This window comes from Sinocyclocheilus grahami, unplaced genomic scaffold (genome assembly GCF_001515645.1).
Source record: "Sinocyclocheilus grahami isolate Dianchi unplaced genomic scaffold, SAMN03320097.WGS_v1.1 scaffold919.1, whole genome shotgun sequence".
In the NCBI taxonomy this organism is placed as follows: domain Eukaryota; kingdom Metazoa; phylum Chordata; class Actinopteri; order Cypriniformes; family Cyprinidae; genus Sinocyclocheilus; species Sinocyclocheilus grahami.
This window is the reverse complement of record NW_015506098.1, coordinates 35,284-48,429: the sequence shown is the minus strand read 5'-3', so window position 1 is coordinate 48,429 and position 13,146 is coordinate 35,284. Positions and strand designations below refer to the sequence as shown.

Genomic DNA, 13,146 nt, shown 5'->3' with positions numbered 1-13,146 from the left:
TTTTCATTTTTGTAGCTACATGTGAGGCTAGTTTTTAGTCAGACCTGCATTGTTTTCCACAATCTGCTCCATCTGCTAATGCTGTTTAAATAATAGATTAGATTGCAATATGAGAAAACTGCAGTTGAGGTGGTCAGATCAAGGGGTCAGAGAAGGGCAAAGCAGATATCTTCCATTATTCTCTCTCACTCTGATCTCATTCTTGTTGCGTGCCAGACCTCTCCCCCTGCGTGTGGGACCCTGATAACAGGATCTTCTGAGAAAGTGAGGAAGTCCTTTCAGGCCTTGGGTGTGTGCCTCACCAGAAAGACGCGCAAAAGAATTGTGTGCAAAAACGTGTGTGTGCAGCTGCTGTAGGAAAAGTTAATACTTGAGGTGTGCGGCCATGGCAGGTATCTGAAGCTGAAGGTCATGGCGTTCTGCAGCATGTCAGCTGTGTCTGGTGCTCATATCCAGTACACAAAGGCCTTGAAAAGAGTCCACCACAGCTGTGCATCACATGCAGGACAAGAGACAACAGTCTGACTGCTACTAGTCGCACATGTCATACAGTAAAAAAATGAATAATTTAATTAATGGTTTAGTTAAGAAAGAGTGTTTTTTCAGAGCACCAGACATCAAAACCAAAATAAAAATAATGTATATTAATTATTATGCTGCATTTATTTATTTTCAGATACAAAATTTACATTTTTACACTAACTATCCTTTTAATAAAGAACAAGAGACATAAAGATGTATAAAACTCTTTTTATATTATATTGTTATTTTACTCAATATTATATTATATATTTAATTGATTTCTCTATAATCTTATAGTATATTCTTTCAAATGCTGTATGCATTGAAAATGAATACTTCCTCATAATTACTGTTTGTTTCAGGACCAGCAGATAACCTCAGATGGGGAATGAAAACCGTTTATGTGTTGCTCTGCAGGTCCAGGATTTGTGGGCAGATGTTTATGTGATCATTGGGTGAATGTTGCACAGGTGGATGAGGGTGAGACTTGTTATGAGTTTCTCTGACTGGTTCAACCTCTCATATCCTGCCTCAATACTCTCACATATTCTGCAGCAGTGTTTACTATCAAACAGAGCAGTGGGAGTATTTGTTTTTTCTGTTGATCTGCTTGTTTAACAGCAGACATGGAATTAACTTTTCTAGAATGAAGAATTACAGTAGTGCCGTGAGAGCGTCAGAAGTGCTTGTGTGGACATGAATTTTATTTCATGGGAAAAGGTGAAGAAATGAGAAACACAAACCTGCTTGCTGTTGAACAGCAGGGCAGTACATGCAGTCTGTATATCAGTGATTTACTGAAACTAATTCAGAGACTGGGTCAAAGAAAAAAGCCCACGGTAATGAAGCTTTGGTGTACACATAAATAACATTTCAGTGTCCTTTTGTTCTGTGGAGACTTGCTGCAAAGAAATAAAGCACTCTGAAAGCTCACCAAACATTTGTTACAGCTTTCTTGAATTTCACTGAAAAAGTACACGACAAAATCTCTTTACTGTGATTATCATCATGAAGGAAAAAATAAGTTATTGTGCATGGGCTGTTTATAAAAGCTGGAAGAAATGGCTCAGCTGAGCACCAGAAATGGAGAGATTCTCTCTAAACCGCAGCAATAGTTAATTATAGAGGCATAAATCATAGACCACCCATTGTGTCTGAGATTGTAAAGAAACCTGCTTTGGAGTCTTGCAAAAAATGGGGTTTACCTTAATACTAGCAACAAAAGAGACTTATGAAACACAAGTCACTCTAAACAATAATCAAGCAATAATAGAATTATTGATATCCACAGAAATAAATAAACAAATAAATAAAAATAAATGCATACAAATCGATAAAGAAAAATGTGGTTGCAGTTCTCATATTATCGTTGTGCCCTTGAGCTAGACCTAATAATATCATGGAGACTGTTCCTGGCATAAGATGTTTCGACTGAAAAGGGAATTGTTTTTGGGGGCAGTCTGACCTGGTAGCCTAAAAGTGTGAGTATAGTGACTATTTTAATATGATCAATTTTGCAGCATATATTTTATTTTAATTGTCTAAGCAGAAATCATAGTGTATGTTGCTGTGTGCTGTATGCTGTGTTCCTGTACAACATGTGAAATCTCAGCTGTGACAGGTAAGAAACATACAGTTAGGTTACTTAAATGCGCTCCGGCAGTCAGAGAATGAAGCCTCTCCAACATTTGGACACACAGTTAAAACTAAATCTGAATTACAGTATTTTCACAGGTGCTGCTAAATTTAGAAGGAAACCCACATTGGTCATGTCCTTTACTTTCCTGAGATGACACCAAAGCACCCGCCTCCTTCAATAGGAGCACTTCACCAAGGTTATTACGTGTATTTGCGGCGCTCGCGCTGCTTGTGACTTTCGCCTCCAGTAAGGCAGGAGCTTGAGAGCAGTGGTAAGATCATCATACACTTCATGGTCTGCTAATATAAATGCATTGGCTTCTGAATGTTGACTGCGCACCATTTCTTATAAGTGAAATGAATGGCTTTTAATTCGTATGGCAGCTGCTGTATATGTTTGTACAGAGCAGGTGCGGACTAGATTTAGCCTTTATTTGACTACAGCGAGTTCATGCACGTGCTCTGCAAACCCCTCTCTGCTGACCTTTACGCAGATTGTGTGAAACTGATATTAGATAGGGATTGTTTCACTTGTACGATTACATTAATAACAAAGTAGGCTACTAACTTTTTTTTGTGATAATTTAATTGACCTGAGTTTCAATATTAATACAATTTCCGTAACTGAAGTAATAGCCTATTGTTGTGTTTCAAGTTAAATGTTCAATTATTGTTTTAGTAGCTATAACTAAATTGATATTTTTGCATTGTGATTTGCTGGCAGATGGATGTGACATTTTCTTCAGGGTCAGCTCTGAACACTTGTCCTTCCCAGTTAACCCGAATCCTTTTGGGTTGTGCGTGTCACCTGTTACCAGCTCATCTGTCTACATTAATTATCACTACTAGTTTGAAAGGCACAATATTTACATTGCAGGAGGTTTTTTTTTTTATTACCAAAATTGAGTGTTGCTTGCATAAACGTTTTAGTGATTTTAAACTTTTATGAGAAAATGTGCAGTGGTTACTTCATGAAGCTAATTGTAGCTGATCTGACCCTATACAATTAATTCATATTTAATATTTAATTTAACTTAAGTTAATTTAGATGTGGAGTTACCTAGCAAAACATTTTTTCACACTGTGTGCCCATCACATGATTTGCTACAGTGAAGTTTTAATCCTCTTTGCCAGTTCTGTAAAGATTAATCAACAATGTCTGGAATTCTTGGGAACGTAGATTATGATCCAAAATAGTTTGATGGTCATAAAAATGCAGTTGTACATTTATAACGTGCGTCTACAGAGGTTATTTTTAAATGTGAGTAAATGACACAAGCCTATTTCATCCATTTACTTCTCAGAAAAAATATTCAAGAGACTGTGGCACAGAGTCACATGATTAACTGGCTTTAGATAGTACTTTAAATTCTGGGTGTATTGAATGGATTAACCCAACCAGCACTTTATGCAGATTTTTTTTTCTTCCCCATAGTAAAACATTTGACTGGCTTGTCCTTGGTGCTTGAATTTAAGCTTATTTTCTCTCCCAGTGCAATTATTATTATTATTATTATTATTATTATTGTTTGTTTTTTTTAGTCTTAAATGATAAGTTTCCTTTGTCTAGAGGTTTATTTGGCTCTCATTGTTCCTATTAAAAAATGTAGAAGTAAATAAGTAAGCACTAGGGCTTACGTACCTATAGAATTGCTCAGACAAGGAATGAAGATTAGTGGGCCGTCCTTAAGGAGCCCAGCAGACTGTGCAGTTTCTCAGGAAGACAGTAAGGGTTACATGTCAGGCCCCAACGGACACGAGGATTGGTTTGATCTGATTGTGTGCACGTTCTTTCCCTGTAGGGTGTAGCCCCAATTCATTTTCCTATCTCTAGCTTGCATGTGTCCAAGCAAGTTAGCAGAGCACTTTTGGTGCATTGCATCAGTGTGACTTTTGTTAATGTGTACTTTAATGCCTGTAGTTATTTCTGAACAAATTTAAAATATAGTGTGTATTACCCTTTGTTGTTCATTTGTTGAATGAGACCGTCTCAAGGATGCATGTTTATCTTGCCTGCAGTGTTTTTCTCTTATGCTTTGGATTATTAGATTAATTTGGAACCTTCAACCTCTGAAAAAAAGAAATTAAGTCCTTGAGATGTCTTTCAGTCCATTGTCATGTTTTTCAAACTTTATAATTTAAGTTAAACATTCATATCTATCTATCTGTCTGTCTGTGTATGTATAAGCTACATATACACTTGTTTCTAATTCTTGTATAAACGACGAGAATTAGATTTGATCACCTTATATTAACTATGGACTTCATAAGATATTTATTTAAAAATAATTTTATCACACCACCAACCTAGTTTAAAGAGATAGTAAACCTACACTTACATGATTACTGTCAGGATTAAGTTTTGCAGATAGAAAATGTATCTACATTTAAAAAAAATCTACATAATTGTTTTGTAGAACAAATATAATCTTCATGCAGTTCTTTTTCATTTATTGACCGTTCATAGTGACCACATTTATCACGCCCCAAAAATATGGTCAATATGACCAATATGTTATAATACAAGTTTTCTGAATTCGTATGATAATAACGAAGTCTAATAATGAAGTGATATGTTCACTGATAATCTTCCCTGGTGAATAGAGTATTTCCACAATGACATATGTAACAGAAAAATGTGAAGCTGCACTGACACACACAGGTGTCAAGTAAAGGTAAAAGTTCAAGACCATGTCAGTCACCCAGAGAAACCTAAACAAAACACTGCATAGTGCACCTTAACCAGCATTACAATAAATATCTCTGTTTAAGATAACTTTTTTTTTTGTTTACACAAGGAATCTAATTTTGTTTTATGATTATGATTTATCTACTTCCCTGAGATATAGAGTTCAACAGTTCTCATTCTCTTGCAGCAGTTATTTGAGGCCACGATGGATCAAGCCAGGACAACAATTTCAAAAATCGTAAGACATACTTTTCATACAAATTAATTTTGCCATGGCATTATAACAGAGTCATCTGAACCAATCATTAACCATATAAGGGCTAACAAAGAAAGCACAATCTTTGACACGAGATCTGTGACTGCTGAGATTTAAATGTTTCTTTATAGCTGAGAAGATTTTCAGGCACTTTGACTGAAACCTTCTTAATTTGTTCCTGATATCGGTTTTACTACTTGTGCTGAAATCTTTCAATATTCAAGAGAAAATCTGAAACCTCATGACTTTAAACACGACTGGCCTTTTAAGTGTTCTTACAGTGACGAGAACCCAGGACAGTATTTTATCATGGTGTCTTGTAATCTGTATTTTTCCAGTTCAATGGGGAGCCGCGCTCCTACACTCGCTTTAACCTGACCCAGAACATGGAGGGTGACAACAGCCATGTGGAGATGAAGCTCTCATCTGACATGGATGATGAAGTGGAGGCTAACGGTGTTGGGGAAAACACAAACCAACATAATCATCCATATTACCCCAGCAAACTGAACCAGCGTTCTCCCAAAACCGTCTGCGGATATGTCATTGGCATTCTGTTCCTTTTCGTTATTGGTAAACCAATATGCTGGTATATTCAAGCTTATTATGTGGCCCTCTGGAATTCTTTATTCTGATTGGTCAAATGTTTTTGTACAATGACCACTAAACTGTAATAATTTCCATGCACAAAAACAACTCCTATGTTTGTCTTTCAGGATACCTCATTGGTTACCTGTCTAATAGAAGCACAGACAAAACCGAAATCAAGTCAGATTGTCCGGTCTTTAATGAGATTGCCCCAGTGAAAGCAGAAGCAGTTTATTCGTTGGACTGGAGTGATCTCAGGGCATTGCTGAAAAAGAAATTGACAACCGACAACATTAACAGCAACCTCAAGTAAATACACACAACTGCACTGTTGCTTTTTCCATAGTGTAAGTTTGAGCAGGTATTCAAATTAAAGATGATCTGTTTTGCCTTTCTATTTTTCCTCCTTGCAGGGAATTCTCTAGTGCCAGTCACCAGGCAGGAAGCACAGGAGATGAGGCACTTGCTAATAAAATCATGGGGAAATTCAAAACTTTTGGAATGAGTACCTGGACCGATGAGCACTATGTGAATATCCATGAGCCTGGTTCCTCAAATAACCAAGTCCTGTTCCGTGGTAACGTTGTGGGAACAACCGAGGGCTATTTGGCATACAGTGCAATTAAAACAGTGCAGGTTAGTTTTGAAAAGGAATGTATGTTGACAGCCAACTGACAAAAAAACACCATAAAAGTATCATAAAATTAGTTTATACAACTTGTGAGCAATTTTCCAAATCTTTTGAAAAAAAAAAATCAATATATGCTTATGTTAAAAATTCAGCTCTGAGAGAAGTTGTAACTTTCTTGAGTATGTCTTGTAATTATTACATACTTTTATAAGACTCTTCAGGCCAAATAATCAGTGAGAGCAAAGGTACACCTGAGCAGAACGAAGGTGTTTCTAAACACGTTTTAAACTTTTTAAAACACGAAAATGGAAGAAGCAACAAAATAGTCAAAGACATTTGTCTAGCGATTTTCGCGTATACTGAATAACAGTGCAGACATACACCGAACAACACTTTTGGAGTGAATGGGCGCTTATTCACATGATACAACAATAGCTGAATTTTCTTAGTTACTTTTCAAAAAGTAGTCATTTTGTAGGTGAATTATCACTGCATTCAGGAATTCAGTTAGTTCTCTGTGTTGTGATATGCCATCCAAAAATGAAAAGTCTACTAATTTTCTCACCCTCATGCCTTCCCAGATTTATGGCTTTCTTATGTGAAACAGAAATGAATGGAACCCTGTGAAGTTGAAGCTTCAAAACAACTTGTTACTACCCAAAATTATTAGTTGATCATGTTGTGAAACTCGTGTGAGAAGTGAGGAGCATCATATCACAAGTTTACATCACCGTTCACAATGTGCTGGAAAAAGTTTAAAATGTTAGCTATTTTCTCACACACTTATCATTTCACTTCAGCAGATATTGATTCTTAAGGTGGGGTTGTTTGTTTTGCTTAGTTTTTGATGTATCAACTTTGAGGGCCCATCCACTTGCATTATATGGACTAACAGAGATGGAGTATTTTTTTGAAAAATTTCAGTTAGTGTTCCACTGAAAAAAAGAACGTCATACTTCTGGGATTAAAATGTGAATATAATTGAGATACAAGTAGAAGGTTTTCGGTGTATAATGACACATTTCAGCCTGTTCCGTATTATTTATTCTGTTGTATAGGGTGCAGCTCTGTATGCCCATTATGGGCGAGCAGAAGACTTCAGGCGCCTGCAAGAGCGAAATGTTGACATAAATGGAAAGGTCGTCTTGGTTAGAGCTGGACTCTTAAGTTTTGCTGAAAAGGTTGGTTCGCTCATATTTTAAGACCGTTATTATTGATATTTACTCATTTATCCTTTTGTTTTTATTTGCTTAATACAGGTTGCTAATGCTGCTAGCTTGAATGCTAGTGCTGTGCTAATTTATCCAGATCCTGTTAACTACAATATTAAAGAGGACACTGCTCTTTTTGGCCATGTAAGTTGTGGAACCTTTCTTTTATCAGAATATTTGTGCATTTAGAAGTTAATGTACAGTAAAATGCTCTTTTCATAGGTCCATCTCGGCACTGGTGATCCCTATACTCCAGGATTCCCTTCCTTCAATCATACCCAGTTTCCACCGGCTCAGTCCTCTGGCTTGCCCAGCATTCCGGCCCAAACTATAACCATAAGACAGGCTACTGAGATCATGAGGTGCAGTTGTGCCATTAATTTCTCTTGCTATTTACGGTCACTGTTGTTGTTACTGATATGTCCCTATTTGACTTGTAGTGTTGTTACTGAATTGCGAATTCAGCAAAAAGGCACATCACGATTAATCATGACCGATCATTGTTCTTTACATTAATGGTCAGTGTACTTTTGCACATCCTTAGAGATATATATTATACGTACCTAGAGTTTTAATGCTTAATATTTGAATAGAATTATATTGAACATCTTACCATTTGGGATTAAAGACAAATTGGAGGTTATTATAACTGTAATAAGTTATTTACAATTATTTTAAGAAAATGTTTTAGTCATTTTAAATTCATGTTTTGTCTTTTGAATAATTTAAAGAAAATTGGTCAATTCTTAAGAAGTGTTTTTGGGAATACAAAATATTCTTAACTTTATTTAGTTAGAAAATAATGAGAAAAAAGCCGTTAAGAATTTTATTCTTAAGAATGTAAATGTAAATCTGGCCTCAGAGTGTAATATGGGCTTAATGTTGGGCTTTTTTTGACTTGAGCCAACATCAACCTACAGCAGCAACCACACAAAACATCTAAATATCAACCCCATGCAACAATGCACTTAAAAACACTCAGTCTTGGAACTCACCCAGGTCACCCTAGCATCCTGGCAGCAACTTGTGCAAGCACCACTTACATTTTAATCAGAAGATTCAGAAAATTCAATAGTTCTGTCAATGAGGATTGTTAATATTTCCTGTATTTACATGTTTGTCACATTTGTTTGCTTCTGCCCTCTAACAGTAAGTTAGGTGGTCGTACTTCCACTGATGGCTGGAGTGATGGGATGCTTCGGGATACCATGTATAAACTCGGCGATGATGGCGACAATATTACAGTGGAAGTAAAGAATGTCCTTATTCAGAAAAAAATCCACAATGTGTTTGGAGTCATTAAAGGTTATACGGATACAGGTACTATATTCTGTTATATTCTGCTTTAAACAGCTGTGTACATCAAACAATAAATTGGTCCAGGTCACTGATCACTTAATTTTGGTTTTCGTCCTGTGCTTTAGATCGTTATATGGTGATTGGCGCCCAGCGAGATGCATGGGGCCCTGGATATGCCAGAAGCACAGTTGGCACTAGTTTAGTGGTGGAGTTGGCCAGAACTGTCACAGATATGATCAAGAATGGTACATTAAGTACAAGCAATGTGCCTTTTTAAATACATAGATAAATGTCATTATAAAATGAATTATACATGTTCACTTTTAATCAAGAATAAATCTGTTGATTTCAAGTGCATCTTTGTTTTCTTCCAAGATGGATTCAAGCCAAAGAGGAGCATAATTTTTGCTAGCTGGAGTGCTGGTGAATTTGGGAGTGTTGGGGCCACTGAGTGGTTGGAGGTATGAATGCATCTTTGACTGCCTTCTGTTAAACAATAACCATTTTAAAGATGGGAGTAAATACTCTGTGTTTGTATGATACAACAACAAATAATAATAACAACACAAATAAAAGTAAGCAACAATAACAAAAATGTACATACAGTATATTAAACCATTAATCATGCATATTTCCATTCCTTTCTTATCAAAATTAAAACAGACTTCATGTCATTCGAAAATATGAAGGTTTTAATTATAAATATTTACTGTATTTAATTGCAGTATGTATATGGTTATTGCGTTTTTAATGGAGTACTAGTTGGTAAAAACCGCATTGTATACACTGCCAACTATTTAAAAAAAATAACAATAAACTGTTACATCATCACATCGCATTATAGTTATATCATCTTGGAAATGTTACATTTTGTGCAAAATATCTTACCGTTTGTGATCTAATAAAAAATGGAATATACAGAATATATCTGTGCACAATACACATACTGTACTATATACTGCAGAAATAGTAAGAGTACTGTAGTATGTTAGTATGCAGTTTAAAAGCCTGTGCATTCAGCTACTGTAAATCTGTGAATATATTTGTGTTTTTGTACCCTCAGGGCTACCTGACCTCCCTGAATTTGAAAATGTTTTCTTACGTCAGCCTTGATGAAGTTATTTCAGGTTTGTTAAGAGTCATTTCTTGAGGAATTGAAGAACTTTGATCTTGAGTTGATGGTGATCATCTGACATTCTCTTTAGGTTTTGACACTTTCAAAGCAGCTGCCAGTCCACTGCTGTATGAGTTACTAGAGAGCACTATGAAACAGGTGCTGTATCACAAACGCTAAATCTTCAGCATCAATCTTCTTATAATCTGCAAAAAAAAAAAAAAGCTTTATATATATATTTTCCGTTTTGTCTGTCCTAAAAAGAGAAATGACCTTTTCCCCCATGCAGGTCTCATCTCCAGTTGATGCAACCAAATCCTTGCATGAACAGTTTGCTGGATCCAACTGGGAGAAATCTGTGTAAGTTCGTCCCTCACTGCTTATATGCTCCACAGTTTCATTGTAACTTCATGTGGTGAAGGACCAGTGTATTATTTATTTTTAGTATTATTTAAATACTATATATTACTATTTTATACTATTGTTATTCATATTTTTGAATGAGCTTAGTTTAAGTTGTTGTATGTTTTGTGCTTTTGTCATTTTATTACTTTAAATATTTCTATTTATCTTTAATTTTCTTTCAATTTTAGTAATGTTAATGCTTCAACTGAAAACTTTGAAACATTTCAAATCAAGTTTTTCAGCTAATATTTTTATTTTATTATTGCTTCGTTTCAGTTAACAAAATATTTTTAAGTTTGTTAACAATAACACATTTAAGCTGACACATTCTGATCAAACAAATTATATATATCCTGTAGAATGTCCATATAAAAAACTTTTTTTTTTTTCCTCCACAGAATGGAGCCTATGGGTTTGTCTCACTCTGCTTATCCATTCCAGACCTTCTCAGGCATCCCGTCACTTTCATTTCGATTTGCTTCGGTTAGTATCAAGGTTTTACTGAAGCTATCAAAATCGATTCAGGTGCAGTTTGTTTCATGATGAAAGATGGGAAGTAATCATGTTCCTGATGTGTTTCAGAGTACAAAGTCATACCCTTTTGGCACTATTGAGGATACGGATCAAAATCTGGAACGGTACACTTCCTACAACACCCTGAAACTTGCCAAGACGGCAGGTGAGGTGGTCGGACTGGTTACGCTTCGGCTGGTACACGACCACTTGCTCAAGCTGAACGTGGCAAAGTATACCAGCGTCATCCGCAACTATGTGTCCCAAATCAGGTCTAAAGTTGAATCACGCCAAATGGTGAGTCTTTTTGCGATTCCCAAAGAACTTCAGCTTGATGTTTGATGAATTTCTGTAAAGGCTACAGGGAGATGTAATTATCTTTCTGCATGTATCTTTTGAAGTCGGGCCGCCTTCCTTCCACTGTGACGATGCAGTGGCTTCTCTCAGCTCAGGGGTCATACGATCGTGCTGCCAGCGCTCTTGTTTCCGCCATCCGGAACAGTGATCTTGATGACATGGAGCAGTGTCGCATCATCAACAATCGCATTATGAGGGTAAAAAATGGTCAAGCTGTTTCATTCTTTCCTGTGTTGACGTATTTCCTGTAGAAAAATGAAATCGAGATGGAATATATCAAAGGGCTTTTTAAAATATCCAATAGCCTTTGCTGCTGCTATTGATAGTTAGAAGCAAGTGGTTTTAGGAAGAGGGCCATTTTATTGGAAAAAATTTGGATATGATGATAAATCATCAATATTTCTGTTTCACTTTCTCAGAACAGAAAGATACATTTTAAATGCATATAATTGCTAATTGTGTTAGATACATATTAAATGAGTGTAATGGCTAAACATATACTTTGTCAGCTTCTGGAGTGCAACAGCACCTCAAAGCGAATAGACATGGGCTAAAAGCAACAAAATGTCAGCCTTAAAATGCTTTGAAAGGTCTTTCCAGATTGCATTCTTGGGATATACAACCTTAGAAACAGCAGCAGCTGTAGTTTCTGTAGTTCTGCTGTTTTATACGGTGTATGTTAACATGATGTGTCTGTTTGAAGGTGGAAGGCAGTTTTCTCTCTCCCTATGTGTCTCCGCGGGAGAGTCTATTCCGGCACATTCTGCTGGGCTCTGGATCACACACTCTGGCAGCTCTGGTGGATCACCTTGAAGCCATTAAAGGAGGGCTTGAATCTGCTGACATTGACCAATTCAAGAATCAGTTTGCTCTTGCCACTTGGACCATCCAGGGCTGTGCCAATGCATTGGCAGGGGAAGTATGGGATATAGATAATGAAATTTAGACAAGCAGATTCAGCTCACCTCTTTAACTGTGTGATAAGTTTGAACCATCACTCAAGGAAAAAAGGAAAATGAAAGCAGAAAATGATTTTGGTGCTCTATTAACATGAATTGAGGATATGTGGTTTACATCAGTATTTACAGCAGTAGTTGATCCAAAAATTGAACATTGTGTCATTTACTCACCTTCATGTCATTCTAGACCCCTTCTGTGAAACACAAAAGAAGACATTTGAAGAATGTACTAGTCAAACTTTTCCATGAAATTACTGGAGCTATCAAACTTCAAAAAAGACACAAGGGCCTAAAATATTATAAAAGTAGCTCATATCACTCATGTGCTATACTTCGTACTCTGAATCCATACAGATCAAAATTCATAAGGGGTTTGATTGACATCAAGGTAGATAACCCAGAATTTCTATTCTTGGAGGAAGTTTTTCTTTGAGATCTAGTTTAGATTACACAAATTCGGAATGTGTTACTGGTTTATTTTCAAAATTTTCAGACTCCTTTTAGGAACTTCTTGCATAATACCTGAACCGTCTGGATTTAGAGCATTGGTCTCAAACTCAATTCCTGGAGGGCCACAGCTCTGCACAGTTTAGCTCCAACCCTAATCAAACACACCTGATCCAGCTAATCAAGGTCTTCAGGATTACTAGAAACTTCCAAGCAGGTGTGAGTTGGAGCGAAACACTGCAGAGCTGTGGCCCTCCAGGAATTGAGTTTGAGACCACTGATTTAGAGGTTTTTTTTTATACAGACTCCAGTTAGACAATCAGCCATTGCCATTTTAATGTTTGTAACCTAACTTACCTGTGGTCATAAAACACCTCGTAAAGCACAGTATTTTTCCAATTTTCTGGTTGGATACACTTTTTCAGTGGCTCTTCAGATCAGTTCTGTCAAATAATAGAAAGAGGCTTTCCTATGTGGCTTTGAAATTCTATTTATTAGTTTTTTATTTATCAGTGAC

The 13,146-nt window shown here is 36.4% G+C and overlaps 1 protein-coding gene across 3 annotated transcripts; it reads left to right on the top strand.

The window, feature by feature from the left end:
• The first annotated feature begins 2,357 nt into the window (after positions 1-2,357).
• Positions 2,358-12,788, top strand: tfr1a (transferrin receptor 1a). 3 transcript variants are annotated; one of them, XM_016249258.1, is made up of 19 exons: positions 2,400-2,432; positions 2,885-3,017; positions 5,037-5,087; positions 5,444-5,678; positions 5,822-6,002; positions 6,107-6,329; positions 7,383-7,505; positions 7,584-7,679; positions 7,758-7,897; positions 8,686-8,855; positions 8,960-9,079; positions 9,210-9,295; positions 9,898-9,961; positions 10,040-10,107; positions 10,238-10,308; positions 10,752-10,836; positions 10,936-11,163; positions 11,268-11,420; positions 11,927-12,788. In XM_016249258.1, the coding sequence occupies exons 3-19, from the start codon at positions 5,055-5,057 to the stop codon at positions 12,167-12,169; spliced, it is 2,319 nt and encodes a 772-aa protein (XP_016104744.1). In that variant the 5' UTR covers positions 2,400-2,432; positions 2,885-3,017; positions 5,037-5,054; the 3' UTR covers positions 12,170-12,788. The 3 variants fall into 3 exon arrangements, with proteins under 3 accessions (XP_016104742.1, XP_016104743.1, XP_016104744.1); XM_016249256.1 differs by lacking the exon at positions 2,885-3,017 and having other exon boundaries at positions 2,358-2,432; XM_016249257.1 differs by lacking the exon at positions 2,885-3,017 and having other exon boundaries at positions 2,378-2,429.
• Positions 12,789-13,146: the final 358 nt, after the last annotated feature.